This window comes from Vicia villosa, linkage group LG3 (assembly GCF_029867415.1).
Source record: "Vicia villosa cultivar HV-30 ecotype Madison, WI linkage group LG3, Vvil1.0, whole genome shotgun sequence".
In the NCBI taxonomy this organism is placed as follows: domain Eukaryota; kingdom Viridiplantae; phylum Streptophyta; class Magnoliopsida; order Fabales; family Fabaceae; genus Vicia; species Vicia villosa.
This window is the reverse complement of record NC_081182.1, coordinates 117,487,840-117,507,021: the sequence shown is the minus strand read 5'-3', so window position 1 is coordinate 117,507,021 and position 19,182 is coordinate 117,487,840. Positions and strand designations below refer to the sequence as shown.

The following is a 19,182-nucleotide window of genomic DNA, read 5'->3' as shown; positions in this document are numbered from 1 at the left end:
TGAAGGACCTTTCGAGGGAACTCGAATTTCACCATGTCTTGCCTGATATGCATTGCCCCAGTGTTTGAATTCTTGAAAGATATGCCCCCCAGTCAATAGGATTCTTGATTGTATGCCCCTGTTTTAGGAAAACCCTCTGGATGTGGTTTCCTCATTCAAGGGTCTTTATCAGGAATGATCGTCTTTAATTAGACCAATTTTGAGGACTCCTTGATGCTAAGTGTTGATTTGAATGTGAAGCAGATGCTTTTTAGAATGAGTCATGCGTTTGGGTCGCATCCCGACGGACAGTGATTTGCTGAGTACTCAGAATGAGATGATGTCTTCTATAAGACTACCTGAAGAGGTCCTTGGACAGAATGGGAAATTGTCTTAAACAGGATTGCGCTTTAAACAAAGCTCAAAGGGATGTGTTTGTGCAAAGGGTCAGAAATATTCCTATAGAGGATAAAGACTGTTTTTTTTGTGATGTTTTAAACAAAACTTAGGAAAAGCCATCTTGTTAGAACAAGATTTGTTCTGATCAATATTCTTAGTTTTGATGATAACAAGGATATGAATTTTGTGTGAGATAATGTGGTACTCTAATACATTGCAATTTCCATTTCAGGAAATATATAAAGAGTATGCACAAATCAGCGCTCAGAAGCTTTGTCTCAGAAGGTTCAGCATGCAACATCAGAACATGGTCTGGCAAGACATCAGAAGATGGTCAAGGCAGAATCAGAACATGGGTCTATGGAAGCATCAGAAGAACTTGAGATCAGAAGCAGTAGCACTGAAGTTCTGATGGTATCACGCTCAGAAGCACTTCAAGGTCAGAAGACAAGAAGATGCTTTGCACCAAGCTGTTTGACTCTGATGATTTTCAAATGTTGTATTCTCAAACATCAGATCAGAAGAAAGTACAAGTGGCAGGCTACGCTGACTGACAAAAGGAACGTTGGAAGCTATTAAAGGCAACGTCAGTAGACACAGCGTGAACAAGGCTCGAGGTAGTTGACAAAAGCGTGAAACATTAAATGCAATGCTGTACGGAATACGCAAAGCATTAAATGCACCCAACGGTCATCTTCTTAAGCGCCTATAAATATGAAGTTCTGATGAGAAGCAAGAACAACAACTCTGAACCAAATTCTGTGAATATTAACTTGCTGAAACGCTGTTCAATTAAAAGCTCAGAAACTTCATCTTCATCAAAGCTCACTACATTGCTGCTGTAATATATTAGTGAGATTAAGCTTAAACTTTAAGAGAAATATCACTGTTGTGATTATAGCTTTTCAGAAGCATTTGTAATACTCTTAGAATTGATTACATTAATTTGTAAGTAACTAGAGTGATCAAGTGTTGATCAGAATACTCTAGGAAGTCTTAGCTTGTGTCTAAGCAATTGTATTTAGAGTGATCACGTGGTGGTCAGGATACTCTAAGAAAGTCTTAGCTTGTGTCTAAGCATTTGTTCCTAGAGTGATCAGGTTGTGATCAGGATACTCTAGAAGACTTAGTCGTGGACTAAGTGGAAAACCATTGTAATTTGTTACGATTAGTGGATTAAATCCTCAGGTGAGGTAAATCACTCCGTGGGGGTGGACTGGAGTAGTTTAGTTAACAACGAATCAGGATAAAAATAACTATGCAATTTATTTTTATCGTTCAAGTTTTTAAGACTACACTTATTCAAACCCCCCTTTCTAAGTGTTTTTCTATCCTTCAGAAAGTTTACATAGAAACAACCCGACAACCCTAAATAACTTGAGCTAACTTGAGCTTTTGCACATGATCAGCCCAACAACCGTACACAAACAACTTGAGCTTGTACACAAATTCATCTCAACAACATTAACATGATCTTTTTTACAATTATACCTTGTAACCTTCAAATCTATTACAATATCACAAGAGAACTATGCTCTCGAATAAACAAACTTGGCATAACATAAAGACACCACAACTCTCCGATAAAACTTTTCAATCTCTCGGCATTAAGACAATGACTAGTGAATAGAACCTATAAAAGAACGAGAACAAGATGGAAAGAAGAGTTGTTAATTTAGGTGATTGGTGTATTGAGAATTATGGAAAAACCCCTCCTTTATATAGGAAAAAATTGACTTAAAAAGGCAAGAACTCACAGGCTTTGGAGATACCTAATCAATTAGAATAGCTACCTAATCAATTAGGTAAATCCGAAAAAAGAAACCATAGTCTATGACACCACTTAATCAATTAGTGAGCATATCAAATCAATTAGGAGATGTTACTCTTACTTTAGTCGATTAGATTAAAGGTTTGAACGATTAGGCAATTGATTTTTTTTCTCCAATTTAATAGAAAGCATCTCAAGTGATTAAATACTTGTCTAAATTGATTTTAAGAAGGTTTAATAAAAGGATGAAAGGTTTGAAATCCTTTGGGTGTGCGCGCACATCGCCTTAGTACTGCAAGACTTGCTCTTGCTTCATTTATAATAAATTGATCAAACTAAGATAAAACACTAAGCACTAAGAAAAGTCCCGTAACTTCAATTCCTTCTTAGTTTAACTTCGATTAATTATCTCAACTAAAACTTAAATATGTTGACTTGTGTTTGCTTTTATTCTTACTAGTCATTCAAATCGCATATAATCACATTCTCTTAATTTTCTATGGTGCCAATACATTTTTCAGTAATTTTAAAAAAGAGGCAAAATTCTTCAAGTTTATGTTTATGGACAAAGAGTAGTGAATGTGACTAGAGCGGTCAACTTATGCAATTTTTATTAAAAGGTATTTTTGAAATTATGTTTAAAAATATTGAATTATTTATTTAAGAAAAGTATATAAAAGTAGGAGAGAGAATAGAATTTTTATTATAATATCCTTATCATGTATTGAAAATGATGACATTTTTATTAATTAGAGGGTAAAATTGGAAAAAGTGCATTGGAAATTGAAATGGTTCATTCATTTTGGGACATATTTTATTCCAAATGGGTCACTCATTGTGAGACGGAGGGAGTATAACAGTATAACTTATTATAATACATGGTCGTGATTGATTGACAGTGCATCACCCATTTTCTCTTTTAAAAAAATATAATTGAAAGAAAAACCTAAAATATTTTATTCCAGGACATTTTTTGAAAAAAATAGGACAGTTAACAAATGTGCAGACAGTTACTAAAATACTTCATTTTAAGTTATAGTTACAATTATTTTATTTCTTTCTGCAGGGCAGCATCTGCATTATGATTTCTACATAACACCCAGTTAGGTAGCAAAACAAAAACGAAAACAAAGAATCAGTTGCTTAAAGAACGAATCATTAAGAATAATCACGGTGCAAATAATAAAATTTATAGATAAATATTATTCAAACATTAGGTTACAATAGTTTATTCGAGTATTATATGCTGCAACTATATACCATAGTATATTTGCTTCTCTCTCCCTCTCTCTAACTAGCTTGAATCAGCATGCTGTAAGAAAACAAGAAATTGGAAGATTTTATTTAGTCATTATTAACAATTCCATTACATCAATTACAGTGGCAATAGAACACATACCATTCGTGAGATTTGTCTTAATGTAAGCATGTCTGTTTTAGACAGAGGAAGAGAGAGATTGTATCTTTCTGCAATCATTGTTTTTTTGCATACTCTCTTGGTCCAAATATTGTTGATCCAACTCTCACATTAGTACTACCCGATTCGATCTGAAAAGGCGAGACTATTTATTAACTAGTTTCACACTTAACCAAATACCTAATACAATATGATAAATTCTGATATCATATTAAGTTTTTATATTGGACCTAATTCTTCCTTATAAAACCGTGAGAGGTGTCACTTTTTATAAATTATTTTCAAATCTTATTTGTTTTTAAAGTGAGATTTGGTTTTTCGTAATAGTCATCTCCGATTTATGCAACTATAAAGATAATTAGGTTACTGCTGAATAATTTTAGCACACTATTCCATACCGCTAACTCAAAATCACCGGACATGCCCATGGACAGTTCACATTGCTCCTCATCCATTTCAAGTGCCTTGCAAACTTCAGTCCTGCAATTTGATAGAGTCTGCATTTTTGCAAACGAGAAAATCGCAGCAAATATGCATTAGAATTTAGCATCTAGGCACATAAAGCTGTCAGATTAAATTCAAATAAAACAATGCGAATGCAAGAATGAAATACAATTTTGAAAGGGGAAGTTCGGACAAACAAGAAACCGGACATTCATAGAATTCTCCACATGCTATAGAATATAACGATCACCTGAAAGTTCTGCGGAGTTGAGGTATAATCTGGCATTCCTATTGTCATTAAGCCAGAGAATTCTAAGTTTGGGCAGCTCAATTTCACATGTTTTGCAAGATCAACACAACTAGAAGGATCAACACCGGACTTGGCTGCAACAATATTTAAAATAATTAACAAGTTTATCTATTTAGATATGCAAGGAATAAAAGCATTGTATTGAGTCTGGAGGATGTGGGAAACCTCGCAACCAAAAAACATAACAAGGATTTGGAGTAACTCAATGTTAAAAGCTGAACTTACATTCTTCTCCACTGGTATTTACTTGCACCAGAACTCTCAGAGGATTTCTTCCAAGGGTTGAAACCATACGATCGAGATTATTTGCCACCTGTCAGTTACAAAGGTATAAGAACAATTTGAAGGGTTGTCAATTGATATGGGAAGTGGTATTAGTTAGAAAGTTAGCTTTATCAAAATCACTGTTTGGAATCCAACTATTTATCAAAAAGGATTAGGCCTTATCAAAAGCAAATGCTAAATCCTAAATTATAAATGATAATTGAGCACAACCCGAAGACCATTTAATCTAGATTTCTTCAAATTAAAACGTAAAATACAAAAAACAGTAAATCCATATCTCAGATAACTACTAGTAATACCGGTTATAATTTATAAATCTCTACCTTCTGATTGTCCACGCCCTCAACCATGGCCAAATTTGGAACTCCACCTGCATAATAGAGTATGTATGGCTAACGTTAACCTAATACAACCAAAAAACCTTAACCGTGATAATACAAGTCCAACAATAGTTTCAACAAGTACAGAGCCATATAAAAGCCATCTTGAAAACAGCACAGATACCAAATTTGAACTGGTACCACTGTTTAAACACCTTAATATATATGAAGAGTGTTATCAATCATAAAAAAGCATGGAAACAACAGTCAAAACTCAAACCTCTGTCTGAAAAGCTTATATTGACCACTAAGAACTTGTCACCGTAATCTGCTAAACTAAGCCTTTATTCTAAGTTATCCTAAGATATCCTAGGGAGTTTATTGAAATAAGTTGAAACCAGCTTTGTGTGTGCGATTATATTTACAAACACAGAAACACTAACGAAACCTATCTTCACACTTCCTATAAAATTGAATAGCCAAAATTAGCTCCTCTCTTTCTTAGGCTCCCCACAATTATTAAAACTTTTATCTAAACTCAGTATTCTAAGGCCACATTTCTATAATACATCCTAGTGAAACCACAAAAAAGCATTAAACTAAAAAAAAAATGAACACATTTTGAAACAAAATAACAAACATTTGAAAAAGTAAATAAGAAAACATACTCAAGAGTGCTTTGGCTTTATTGCTTTGCAAATGGCCAATGAAGTGCCACTGAATGTCTTGTGGAAGCTGCAGTCAAACCCCAAAACCAAACTATTAGAAATTTATAGCCATACAGAATGAAAATAATGCAATATATTTTTAATTATAACATATTAAATGAAAATTAAAAAGAGCAAAAAACAATTGGAATGGAACAAATCCTCAAGTTGGTCCCTGAAATTATAGGTGCTAGCGAATTCGTCCTTAAAATTAAAAAAAATGATAAACATGTCTTCAAATTGTAAATTGTTGGTCATTTTAGTCACAGCATTATTTCCCTTGGTAAACTGTAATGATTCAAATATGATATTATTAGGTCCAAGTTCTATAAGTCCATATTAAGAATATTCTAGATATTTAGGTGGTGAGTCACTACCCTTTAGAAGGATCTGGATTGTGTGATGCCAATGTTATAAATAGATGATTGGTGAATGTAATTATCATCAATGAAATGAATGAAGAAGTTAGTTTTAGAATTGTTAGCATTTTTAGTGTAGTTTCTCTCTATTTCTCATAGTAACAAAACCATGTTCATAACAAATGGTGCTTTCATTGAGAGTTGAACTCAATGAAAGCACTATTTGTTATGAATATGGTTGGACTATTAAGAGAAATAAATATAAACTACACTAAAACGAAGCTAACAACTCTAAAACTAATTTCTTCATTCGTTTCATTGATGATAATTACATTCACCAATCACCTATTTATAACATTGGCATCACACAATCTAGATCCTTCTAAAGGGTAGCGACTCACCACCTAAATATCTAGAATATTCTTAATATGAGCGTATAGAACTTGGGCCTAATAATATCATATTTGAATCATTACACAAATTTCAGATTAATCTCTAAATTTAAACATTTGAAATCAAATTTGTAATGCTTAATAGGTACTTAGAAATTACCCTCTTCAAAGAGGCCCTCTTGCATCACCAACTGAGGCAACCTTCATTAGCTATCTCTAAATATTACTTATTTTATTAATAATTTTTTAATATAGGCAAATCTTAGTAAATTGTATGTTTGGTTTCACGGTTGGAGCACTTAGATTAGAATTGATTCTAGATTTGTATAATTGATTTTGATATATTTGATTGCTCTGAGGTAGAACTCTAGAATTGATTCTACTAGAAGTAAAAGGTTTTGTAACTTTTGAGTCTAAAAGGTGACTTTTAGATTGAAATTTACTATTAAACTCACTTTTCCAAACATAACCACTCAAAATCAATCTTTCATAATCAATTCACTCAGAATCAATTTATTTCACCGCGGAACCAAACACATACTTAGTGGTTATGTTAATATTCAAGGTCTAAATTTGAATTTTCTACATAAAACTTCTTTGTCTCAAAAGTTCATACCCAAAAAAACTACTTGTAAATGTGAAATCAGTCCTTATATCAACCAGTTAAAACTCAAAATGTTGCTAAAAGATTAACAATTCAGAGACGCTTATAACAATATCTTAATTTCATAACCCCTAAAATTACTGGAAAGTAATGATAAAAAAAATATTGCAGAACCTGAGGAGCTTTTTCAATGATTTCTTGGACGTAGTTTTCGCCGAAGCAACGGTGACCAGCGTCGTAGAGTTGGCGAATCATGGAAATGGGTTTGGTTTTGGATACTGCTACGAGTCGGACTCGATCGGGTTTGGTTCCGGATCTTTCGGCGGCTTGTTGGACGCGGAGCATAACCGACCGCAGAGCTGTGACGGTGATGGCTTCCGCAACCATTGGAGAAGTCATTGGATTATCTGACGAAGCGAAGACGAGTGGTGTTCGTCTGGCGGGGTGTTTGTGTGTTGAGTTGGTTAAACAACCAACGCAAAAGAAAAAGGTGGAGACGAAAAAATTAAAATAAATAAATATCCTAAAGTTAATGATAATAATTGATGAAATTTGATATCAAAATTTCTATGGGTCTGGTAAAAATAGCGCTTAACTGATAAGTTAGCTGATAGCTTATAGCTTATGACTGATGGCTGATGACTGGTGACTTGTAACTTATAGTGGATGGTTGAGACTGATAGCTTATAAACTCATTGAAGTGTTTGATAAAATTAGCGGTTCAATTAACTTATAAATGTAAAATGACATAAAAAATATTTAATATATAATTATTTTATTTTAAATTAAAATAAATTATAAGGGTTAAAAATAGATTTTAATTAAAATAATAAGAATAAAAAAGGAAGAAAATATAGTAAGCTATAAAACATAAGCTAAAACGCTATTTGAAATAGCGTCTGGAAAATAAGCTATAAGCTAATAAAGCTATAAGTTCGTGATGAAAAAATCGTTACCAAACGGGTCTAAATTATCATATGAGCTTATAAGACATAAGACATAAGCTATAAGCTCGAAAACATGTCTTACCAAAGAGAGCCTATATCTTTAGCCCATTTATATGATATTTTATATTCTACTTCTTATTACAAAAACATCAAAACTGATTTCCTTTTTTTTCATATTTTTTTTAAAATACAAAAAAAAAATTATACTTTTTAATATCTTCTGAAGCATATTTTTTTATTTAAAAAAATAGATGCATCTACGGAATCACTTTTATTTAAAGTAGTTTAAAAGTTCTGTTGTAAATGTACCTATGGAGCAATTCAATGTAAAATAAAAAAGTGTTTTCGGAAATACACCTCTAAAAGCAGGAGCAAAAATGAAATTTTGTCAAATATCTTAGGGTCTGTTTGGTAAAAATAGCGGTTGACTGATAAGCTAGCTGATAGCTTATAGCTTATGACTCATGGCTGATGACCGATGACTTATAGCTTAGAGTGGATGGTTGAGACTGATAGTTTATAAGTCCGTTGAAGTGTTTGGTAAAATTAGCTATTCAATTAACTTATAAATGTAAAATGACATAAAAGATATTGAATATATAATTATTTTATTTTAGATTAAAATAAATTATAAGGGTTAAAAATGAATTTTAATTGAAATAATAAGGATAAAAAAGAAAGAAAAAGTAATAAGCTATAAGCATAAGCTAAAACGCTATTTGAAATAGCGTCTATAAGCTAGTAAAATAAGTCATAAGCTCGTGATGAGAAGATCATTACCAAACGGGTCTAAATTATCATATGAACTTATAAGACATAAGCTATAAGCTCGAAAACATGTCTTACCAAACAGAGCCTAAGACTATTATGAGATTGATTGAGATATCCACAAATTTGATTGCAAATGATAAATACAATTTTAAAATGTGGTAAATTTATCATATTTATAAAAAAAATACTTTAGAAGATATATAGGTAAAAAATCCAATATATTGTCTATTTAATAAATTTAAAAATAAATTATTTACTATAAATAAAATCACACAAAATATAAATTAATAATTTAATTAAGAACATAAATTCAAACTCGCAAACTTTTCATTTATTCATTTTTTAAAAATATTATACTATTATTTCAAAAGAAAAATGATACTTTATAAACTTTACATTTTGATTCATATACAATATTATTAAACTTTTATGTATATTTTTAAATTTTATGTAAGTTATATTAAAAAAAAAAGAATGAGAGTATAAGAAATTTATAATAAAAGAGTGGGAGTAAGATGAAGAGTAATATTTCATATTTCTTGTGTGTTTTGAAGTGAACGCAAGTGCTACTTATATAGTAAGAAATTTGACCAATGAAGCATTGTCGGGTGTGTGCGCGCGTGTGTGAGTGCGTGTGTTTGTGAGTATGTGTGTGCATTATTTAATTACTTTGAGAGTTACTCACATGTTAGAGGTATTTAGTTTAGAAATTTGTGTGTATTTTGATTTAACATATGTGGTCCCTTATATAAGGGGTTTCTAGGGTTTCCAGAGTTTTAAAATATTTGAATGTAAAATCATCATCCAAATAGACTGATGTTAGGGTATAATTTATGTTTCCATCTAACGGTCATTTCTTAATCCTTTTCCCATATCAAGTGCTATCTTAAGACATGACCCTGCTTATTTCCAAGGTCCTAAAATCTTTCTTTGGTATGTAGCGTTAGATATGGGGTTTTCTCCCTTGGCCTCTTGTTTAATTGGGCTTCACACTTTTGAGCGTCATATATTATTGAATTGTTAACATAATCATGGTCCGAGCAGGAAAAACTTTGTTATGGATTTCTTAACTCCTTCTAAGAGTGTTAAATTTAAATTGCTAGATTTTTTCTATAATTAATAGACTAATGAAAAGATGAAAAGTAAAAAAGATAAATGATTAATTGCATATAAAAATGATTTTTGGAATGATTGTGTATGCTTAAAATGATATTTTTCAAGTGATATTTATAGCATGTGGGTGGCCTAATGGTAAAATCTTGAGTCTTAAGAATATGTTCCTTTCAAAATCTCATGTTCGAATCCTGCTAGGTGGAAATCGCTTATAAAAATACAAGTCATATTTATAAGCAACATGACATATATTGCAGCCTACAAAATCTAACCATGTCTTCCTTTATTAGGCTAAAATCACTGATAATACAAGTTTTTGTTACTTTTTTTATTGTACCTGGCACGCTAAGTTGACCTATTTTCCAAATTCACAAAATTTTTTGTTAGCCTAATGCATGCATATCTTAACAAATATAGAAGAAATGAATAGTTGCATGCATGGCGTTAGGGCATGTTGTGTTACTTGCTTCTATATTCTCTTTGTTCATGCACACGTGTTAGGGTTAGTTATTTTTGGTTTTCTGTATAACTGCCTAACAACATGTGATGTTGTATAAAATACCGCATGTAACTCACTTTGCGAGACTAATGAGAATCGATGTGTTTCATTCACTCTTTCATCTCAATTCGATTTTCTAATATGGTATCATAGATCATGGTCGTACCAGCTTTATCTTCTTCTTCTTCTTCTCCTTCCTCAATCCTCATTAATGGCGAGGAATAACAATAGCAATAACAATAACAATAATGGTGGAAATCAAGATGCTACACTTGATCTGTACTACATACATTCGTCGAAAAACCCAACCACAGTGTGTGTTGCACTGCAATTGGAAGGGAACTCCAACTATCATGGATGGGCGAAAAGAAAGCAAAGAGTTATTGCCACCAAGAACAAGTTCAGATTTGTGAATGACTCTATTCCGGTTCCGAAGGCAGATGATCTTAACTATGTTGCATGGGAGCAGTGCAACAATTTTGTTCATTCATGGATGATTAATTCCATGAAATCACAGATAGGAGAGAGTGTGGTTGTTATACCCCAAAATTTGCCCGCATCTTTTTTCAAGAAAACTTCAATCTAAAAATTAAGAGTTTCATATATAATCTTGGATTTTCATATCCTGATTTATGAATACTTGGTTTTTAGAATTTTTCTTATACGGTATTTTGGCTCGCTGTTGAATTTATTCTTACGCAAACGCCAACTACTATTTATTACTTCACACACGCTATTTATTTGATATTTATTTACAGATAAATAGTACTGACGCAATTGGTACAAAGTTAAATCTTTTGCAGGCGCAGAGTCCGGGATTCAGACTGTACTGGTAACAAGTAAATTATTACTAATTTTTTTGTTTCCCACTAACTTTTGTACTATATTCCATTATTTTCAAAATCTCTTTTCAAATCTCTTTTTCAAAAATCAAATCCTAACTTTATTCTACACATCTCTCTTTTTTCCAACACTATCATACACTTTCTTTCAAATCTTACATCCACTCAAATCTTCCTTTTGTACGGAATCACTTCATTCCCCAACGTCTCTATCCTTCTTTTCATTCTATAAATACCTCTCATTTTTTTTTTCATAAAATCTCACATCAAATTCTAACTCATCTCTCAAATTTCTACTTCATATCCATTCTCTCTTCCTCCCCGGCAAAATGGCGAAGCGGATGGAAACATGTTTTCTTATGGTCATCACCATTGCTACGGTGATCATGTCCTTCTTCTGTCTGCATAGTCCTGAAAAATGTGGACCTGCGATGGTTACACTCCCGATCATCTATTTTCTGTTGGTCATAGCATGGGTTATTAATCGTCATTCTTAAAGTTTGTCGTATCTCTTATTTTCTTAAATGTACCATTTACTCGTCGTACCGTTCATTATAGTATGTAATGTTTGTACTGTCAGTATTAAATGTTGTACTATTTGTCATACTGTTTCTTAATTATTCAGATAATATTTTGTGTGTTTTCTGCCAGTTAAATATTTATTTTTCTGTGCATTAAATGATTTTCAGGGTTATCAGTAATTTTGCTCGCGTACAGTAAATATTAGTTATTTATTATGTCTGTGTTTTCTAACAAGTCATGTAAATAAACTTTCATCTTTCACATAAAACAAAAACAACAAAAAGAAAATTAACTTTGACTGTTGATTTTTCACTCTAACTGCTACATTAATACCTGAATAGTCAGTTGACAGTCAAACCACTGACAGTGCAATTCTCCGTGTTTTGTACCATCAATCAAATCAAACTTTTACAATTCAAAATTCCAAGATTTTTGTTCTAGAAGTCTTCTGAATATCACATGATTAGCAGAGACTCAGCACTGCACAAAAATCAGGTACGCTTAACTGTCTCCTACACAAACAGTCCCTAATTAGGGTTTATTGTTATTTTTAGGAGAAACAAGTTTTTGAGACCTCAAATGGATTTCATGGACCTCCATATATCTCAAAGTACCACCATACAAATTTTCAAACTTCAATTCACTCAGACGCACAGTCAGCAGCTCAAACAGTCAACAGACGACCCGTTTGACCAAAAAAGTCAACAGACAGTCAAAAATGAAATTTTTTGTCAACATCCATATTTTTTCAAAGGATTCATCATTTGATCATTGGATGATCATAATTCATCAAGGAAAGATCAAAAATCAACAAAACCCTAAGATTCAAAATTAGGGTTTTCTCCTAAAAAGTCAACTGAACTTTGACTGGTCATAACTCTCTCATCCTTCATCCAAAAAATTCAAACCAAAGCTTATTTTTAAGGAAATTCAATTATATTTCAAATGCAATTGGTCCCATGTCCATTTGATTCACCATTTGAAAAATATGAATCAAGACATTACAGGTCATTTTCAAAGTCAACAAAAAGACACTTTTTTCAAAAGGACACACAAGGAGCATCAAAAATCATTTTGACATGAGACCAAAGACATTGGTTATAGGACTCTTTGAGGTTTCCAAAAAGTGCAAGATCTCCTTCATATGACAAAAATTGAGGGATTTACACCTTGTTGAAATTGGCTAAATTTTGGGAAAATGCATGAAACCAACATTGATCTAAAATGTATTTTTTCCAAATGAGGCCAAGTTTTCATAGTTCAAACATGTTTAACATGATATAATGGGCCTCCCACGACCAAGACAAAGCCCACATCATTTTTATTCATTTTTGGTTTAATTTTATCCCATTTAAGATTAAATTGAAAATGGAAAATGGAAGGATAATGCATAGCTTAATTTCTAAGCATGACTCATCAAGGAATCAATCAAAAACTCTGCCCCAAGCCAAGTACAGCAGAAGGAGAGTGGAAAGTCAAGCCATGGTAGCTTAAATGCAAAGCCACATGTGTTGAAAAAGTCAAGAATTCAACAAAAGCACTTAATGCTTTCTAGCTTAGTTCTTAAGCACTTCAATGCTTATATAAGAGCTATAACACTTCAGTAATCAAAGAGAGACAAGTTCAGAACCTAAGCATAACTTGTAGCATACTTCTTTCAACTTGTTTTTTTTTAAGGAAATTCAAAATTCGAATTTTACATTCTAGCTTGTTTCAATTCAAACCAAACACTTAAACACAATCCTCAAGTATCATTGAACATAACCAGATCAGTTGCAAGCCTTGGAACATCCAGATACGACCACAAGACCTCACGGTTTGCTCGAAATAAAACTCACCAAAATCTCATAATACATACTGTCTTACCCCAAAATTTGCCCATATTATTTCTCTCCTTTAAATCCAAACCAAAGTACAAAGTACTAAGACACTTCCATACGATAAAAATTGAGCGAGTTATAAGTGGCACCAGTTGATTGATTTCGTAAAAATTCATGAGGACCAAATTAAGCAAACTTAGAAATTTGGGCTATTGGGCCTAAAGTTTAATGTCCAAACATATATGTGACCTCATATGGGCCTACTAAGTTGACTCATACTTCATCATAATTTTATTCTCATATCTATTAATTTATTTTTGATTTTTATTCAAAAATAAATTAGATAAAATATGAAGTAAGTCAATTAAAATATTTGGGCTTAGATTCAAGTTGCATTTGAGGTCCAAAGCAAGCAGCAAGTCGTGTGGAGTCTCTAAGTGAATCTTGGCCAAAATAGGCAATTTTCATGAAATTGGAAAATCAAATCTCTCCAAGATAAATTCAAAGATTGATTTCAATTCTGTTAACCTAACCTAAATCCATATATATGCACAAGGATGACAGAAGCGGGGGGGACGGCTTCAGAACCCCTATCCGAGTCTCAAAAAACGGTGGTCTACAAAGCAACTAGTAGATCAAATTTCGTAGCGTTTCAAGCCATTACAAGCATTCCAATAGCTTCATCGTGTTCCTCTGATCCGTTCCAGGCATTCACAAGCGATCAAACTATCCTGCATCGGGAAAACACCCTTTACGGTTTGCTTATTTTGTTTTAATTTCGATTATGGTCCTTTACGCATCATAAACATATTGTGGCTGCATATTTATGTATAGAATCGTGTTTGCAAAGTTTCTGGATCGTCGATCTTGAGTTTAGTTACAGGTATCAAGAACCGCCATGGCTAGGGTTTTGTAACTCCAGATTGGGGCTTCTCAATATTGTCCAAATTAAACGAAACTAAGGGCATCACTGTATTCGGGAAGCAATTTCGCAGTGTTATGCGTTTTCGTTATCAATTTATATTGCGTATATGGTGAGATTGATTTTTGCAGGGTTATAGCCACGCTCCAAAACCGTTGCCAAAAGGGTCCCTTTTGAAAGATCCACGAAGAAGAAGAAGAAGAAACAGGGGCGCGCGTCCTTGCTTTTAAATTCATATGCAAAATCTTTTTTTATTTAATTTAATTCGCGCGTCATTTAAACATATTAAAAAGGTGGCGCAGTTGGTAAACGGCGTTTGCTACTGACGAGAGGAGCATCGGTTCGAACCATGCTCAAGATAGATTTTTTGGATAAAAATGCTATGCCAGATCCTACGCTACGTCTGTGCGCACGCCTATCATGCTCCCTCACAAAATCAACCATCTGATTGTGTTGTTGTCACATCCAACGCTCGCAAAGCATGAAGGTGTACCATACTCCTCCACCAGCCTGCTACACTTGATCCAGGCGCCCAGCTAAGTGCATTTTGTATTATTATTATTTTTTAATTTCAATTAAATAGTTGTTTTTCTATTTTCTTTATTCTACTATTATAATCATTATTTCTTTTATATTTATTTAGTTATTCCAATAAATTAATTGTTATAATAGATGTATAATTTTTATCGAAAGTTCAAGTTTTTACAATTTTATTCATAATTATGATTATTATTCAAAATTCAATATTATTTTCCAATGAACTGTGTCATCAATTAAATAACTAGGATTACACCAATAATTATTTAATCGATATATTGATTCGAACTCTCGATTTTTCTCCGTTAACTTTGGTATTATTTCAGTTGATATTTTATTCTATTAATCAAGGTTAACTTATACCTTAATCAGGGTTTACGGAGATCGTTCCCTACACTAAAAAATCTTCTTCTTCTGTGCCTTTTTCAGGATTGTCTTTTCAAATGCCTTCCGAATACGCGCATATCCCAAAAGCCAAAGTTAAGTACTCAGTTTAATTTAATTTAAATTATATTTGATTTATATTTTAAATTAGGGTTTGTTTCGCCTTCATCTTCTTCTGCCTTGTCTCTTTTCAGGGTCAACCTTAAAGCGTCCTATCAACCATATCAGATCAAATCCGAGCTAAGTACCCTTACCTATTTAATTATTTTTTATATATACTTATTTATTCTTTATTTTAGGGTCAATCCCGTTCACCTTTGAATTAGCCATACACTCACCCTATTTTTTTTGCCTTTTCCAGGGTTTGTCAAATTGCCAAAGCCACGAGTTTGGTAACCCTAACCTTTTATTTTTCTGTTTAATTATTACTTGTGTCAAACCCTATTAAGGGATCCGCTGGTTACAATTTCCCTCCCCCATATTACTGTTTCTTGCCTTATATTATCTGCGTGGTTAGTAAAATAGGGAGTGGCAACCATGAATTAAATTTAGAATCGCTAATTTACAAGATAATATAATTGAATATAATCACGTGATTGGTGCACACACGCACGCTTTTGGGTAACCTCTCTCTGTTGCCTTGTTGCCTGTTACCTTGTGTTTTTTGCAGAATAAGCCAAGTCCCTCGAATACGAGGATACCTCAGCCATGTTGCCTCGATAAAGAGGTCACGACCATAAATGATGCTGCCTTCGATACACAAATGACCTCGACCCTCGGAAGTTGCCTACGGAAAAGGCTGAGGTATCTTCTGGTTGCCTAACGAAAAATGGCTTATTCTGATCCTTGCCTTAGACTACCTGCCCCTCTATGGCATGGGACAGTCTTATGGCAAAGGATGCTTCGATGACCCTTCAACCTCCAAACGAAAGGCTTCTTGCCCTCTTATGGCAAGGATAGACCCTTTCATTCTGAAAGGCTAAAAAGAGACCTATCATCTGAGTTTAAGGTAATTGCCCCTAATTGCCTTGCAATGCTCAAACCTTTTTATTATATTCTTTCTCATAATTTTTCGAAAGGGCAACGCTTATTCACAAGCTAAAGTCCCTATCTCTTTCATCTACATTTTCTAAACAAACGAGCAAGCAAAGCAATTAAGAGCCCATGGAAAACCATGGATGCAAAGGGTGCCTTACACCTTCCCTTTGCATAAATTACCCCCCGAACTCAGATTTCTTTTAAAAGGTTTTTTTCTGTTTCTTTTTGCCTTTCCGAATCTGTTTGGATAAAATAAAAGTCGGTGGCGACTCTTGCTTAACCGCGACATTTTCGATAAAAAGTCAGTTCACCGTATTACAGAACTGGCGACTCTGCTGGGGACTAATTTCGATAAAAGAGGGGTTACCTTAAAAGTTTAGGATTCACTTTAAATGTTTTCTATTATTTGTTTTGCTTGTTTTAACTTCCAAGGCTATTTTGGGAATTCTGCTGTGTGAAAGGTCCTACACCCGGATCTAGTGTACCTTAGGTATGTGGCATGAGACCAGGGAGGTTGTACGACATGTATCGTTATGGTTGAACTGGTGGCCACCGTTAGTGCGACGCTTTGGTTTGTCCTGATGGCCCTTGAATATGATCGAGGAGACATTTGGCTACCGCGTGGTGTCACAAGCACTAATTCGCCCTTAGAACCTTAGTTGAACTTGACTTTGGCCTATAGGAAGTAGCGAGATAGCTGGCTTTGGATTCTTGACTGAAGCCGGTTGATACTCGATGCTACACTCATTGAGATTGGACTCAAGGGATGCTTTTGGCTGGCCGATTGAGTGCTATGTTGAGACAATGCCCACGAGAAAGATCAGGGATATGAGCACCATAGAACCCGGTTACTTTTTAGGACAGGTTGAACCAACTAAACGAAAGGAAGAAGGGTATATACCTATGAACTTCATGCAAGCCTAACCATAAGGCAAAATTGTGTGACTTGTGTGACCTGCGTGACTTGTTGGTGTTTGCTACTAACCTTCGTTTCCTTGCAGGTTTTGTTAAAAGGACTTGTTTATCCTTACTACCCCACACTATGCCTAATGAACTGCATTCGCATAACATCATGACATCATGACATCATAAGCATAACATGATTTAACTAACCCTTTCAAGGATGTTAGGAATTTAGGACGCACAATTTCAGGTGCCCTTATCAAAGGTTGATTTCTTAATCAAGGCGCAAGAGGATTTATTTTTCTCTAGCCGCATACCTTCCAATTCAAAGACACAGTACCTAATCAAGGGGCAAGAGGATTTATTTTCCTTTAGCCATGTATCTTCAAATTCAGAAGTATCCCGAATCAGAGGCGATGACCCACTCGATATGGTGAGCTTGATTCTCAAAGAAGGACGTCCAAAGACGAAAGCCGAAATTCTCTGGACATAGCTGTGTTTGATTCAATGTCTAAACGTTGCAAACTAAATTTCCTATAGATCCTTGAAAGCATTGCATTTGCATTCATAACATCACATAACAGGTTTCTTACAATAGGTCTCTCATCCTTCCTCGCTGTTTATTTCAGCATCATGAATCTCGAACAATCAGTTAAGGATCTCCAAGCTCAAAACACTGAGTTCCAAGCCTTGATTCTGAATTTGTCCAAGGGGCAAGAAGAGCTGAAAGCCATGCTGACTAAAAGGAAGAAGAAGAAGGGTAAGAAGACTCAAGTGAAAAAGCTTAGACCGATCTTGCAACTCAGGGATGCTGAAACCTCTGAAGACAGTGATGAGGATGAGCAAGGTGATGATGCTAGTATCAAAACCGAGGCAAAAAGTAACCATGATACTGCCAAGCCTTCTGAAGAGGATGAAGACTATCACCATGAGGATGAACATCCTGATGATAAATACAAGCTGCTTGAAGAACGTATGAAAGCCGTAGAAATTCAGAAGATACATGGACTGGATTTTGAAGAAATGGGACTCGTTCCTGGAGTCATTATTCCTCCGAAATTCAAGACTCCCGCCTTTGCTAAATATGATGGGATTTCATGTCCCAAGTTGCACTTGAGATCGTATGTAAGGAAGATTCAACCTCATACTGCTGATAAGAAACTCTGGATCCATTTCTTTCAGGAAAGCTTATCTGGAACTCAACTCGAATGGTACTATCAACTGGAAAGTACCAACATTCATACCTGGGAAGATTTAGTTGTTGCTTTCTATAAGCAATACCAATATAATTCCGATCTCGCACCAACTCGCATGCAACTACAAAGCATGTCTATGGGACCTAAGGAAAGTTTCAAGGAGTATGCTCAGAAATGGAGAGATCTAGCTGGAAGAGTCAAACCCTCCTTAACTGACAGAGAATTGGTCGATATGTTCATGAATACACTGACTGGACCTTTCTATAGTCATTTGCTGGGAAGTTCACAATCTGGATTCACTGAACTCATACTGACTGGGGAACGTGTTGAAAGCGGTATTCGAAGCGGTAAAATTCAAGTGGCTACGTATGCTAATACCTCAAAGAAAGCGCACAATGAGAGGAATGAATCTAATACTGTGGGGACGGTCCTAGCCTCCAATCAAGTGCCGACACAACAAAGGGGCAACCAACGTAAACAAGGTGCATCTAAAAGGCAATTCACAAAGATCAACATAACTTTGGCCGAAGCGTTACAACAGTTGCTTAAAGCAGGGTTGATTACTTTAAAGGATCCTCCTCTGAAGCCCAACACCTTATCTCATGAATATAATCCTAATGCAAGATGCGCTTATCACTCTGACAGTATTGGGCATGACACAGAGAATTGTTGGCCGTTGAAGAACAAGATCCAAGATATGA

General features: G+C 34.2%; 1 protein-coding gene across 1 annotated transcript; it reads right to left on the bottom strand.

Annotated features, from left to right (window-relative positions):
• Positions 1 to 3,314: 3,314 nt before the first annotated feature.
• On the bottom strand, positions 3,315 to 7,482 carry LOC131662388 (uncharacterized). The gene is made up of 8 exons (XM_058932159.1): positions 7,162 to 7,482; positions 5,594 to 5,660; positions 4,929 to 4,975; positions 4,546 to 4,633; positions 4,261 to 4,394; positions 3,965 to 4,063; positions 3,549 to 3,697; positions 3,315 to 3,461 (listed from the first exon to the last, which is right to left on the bottom strand). Exons 1-7 carry the CDS (start codon positions 7,384 to 7,386, stop codon positions 3,623 to 3,625), a joined length of 735 nt encoding a protein of 244 aa, XP_058788142.1. The 5' UTR covers positions 7,387 to 7,482; the 3' UTR covers positions 3,315 to 3,461; positions 3,549 to 3,622.
• Positions 7,483 to 19,182: the final 11,700 nt, after the last annotated feature.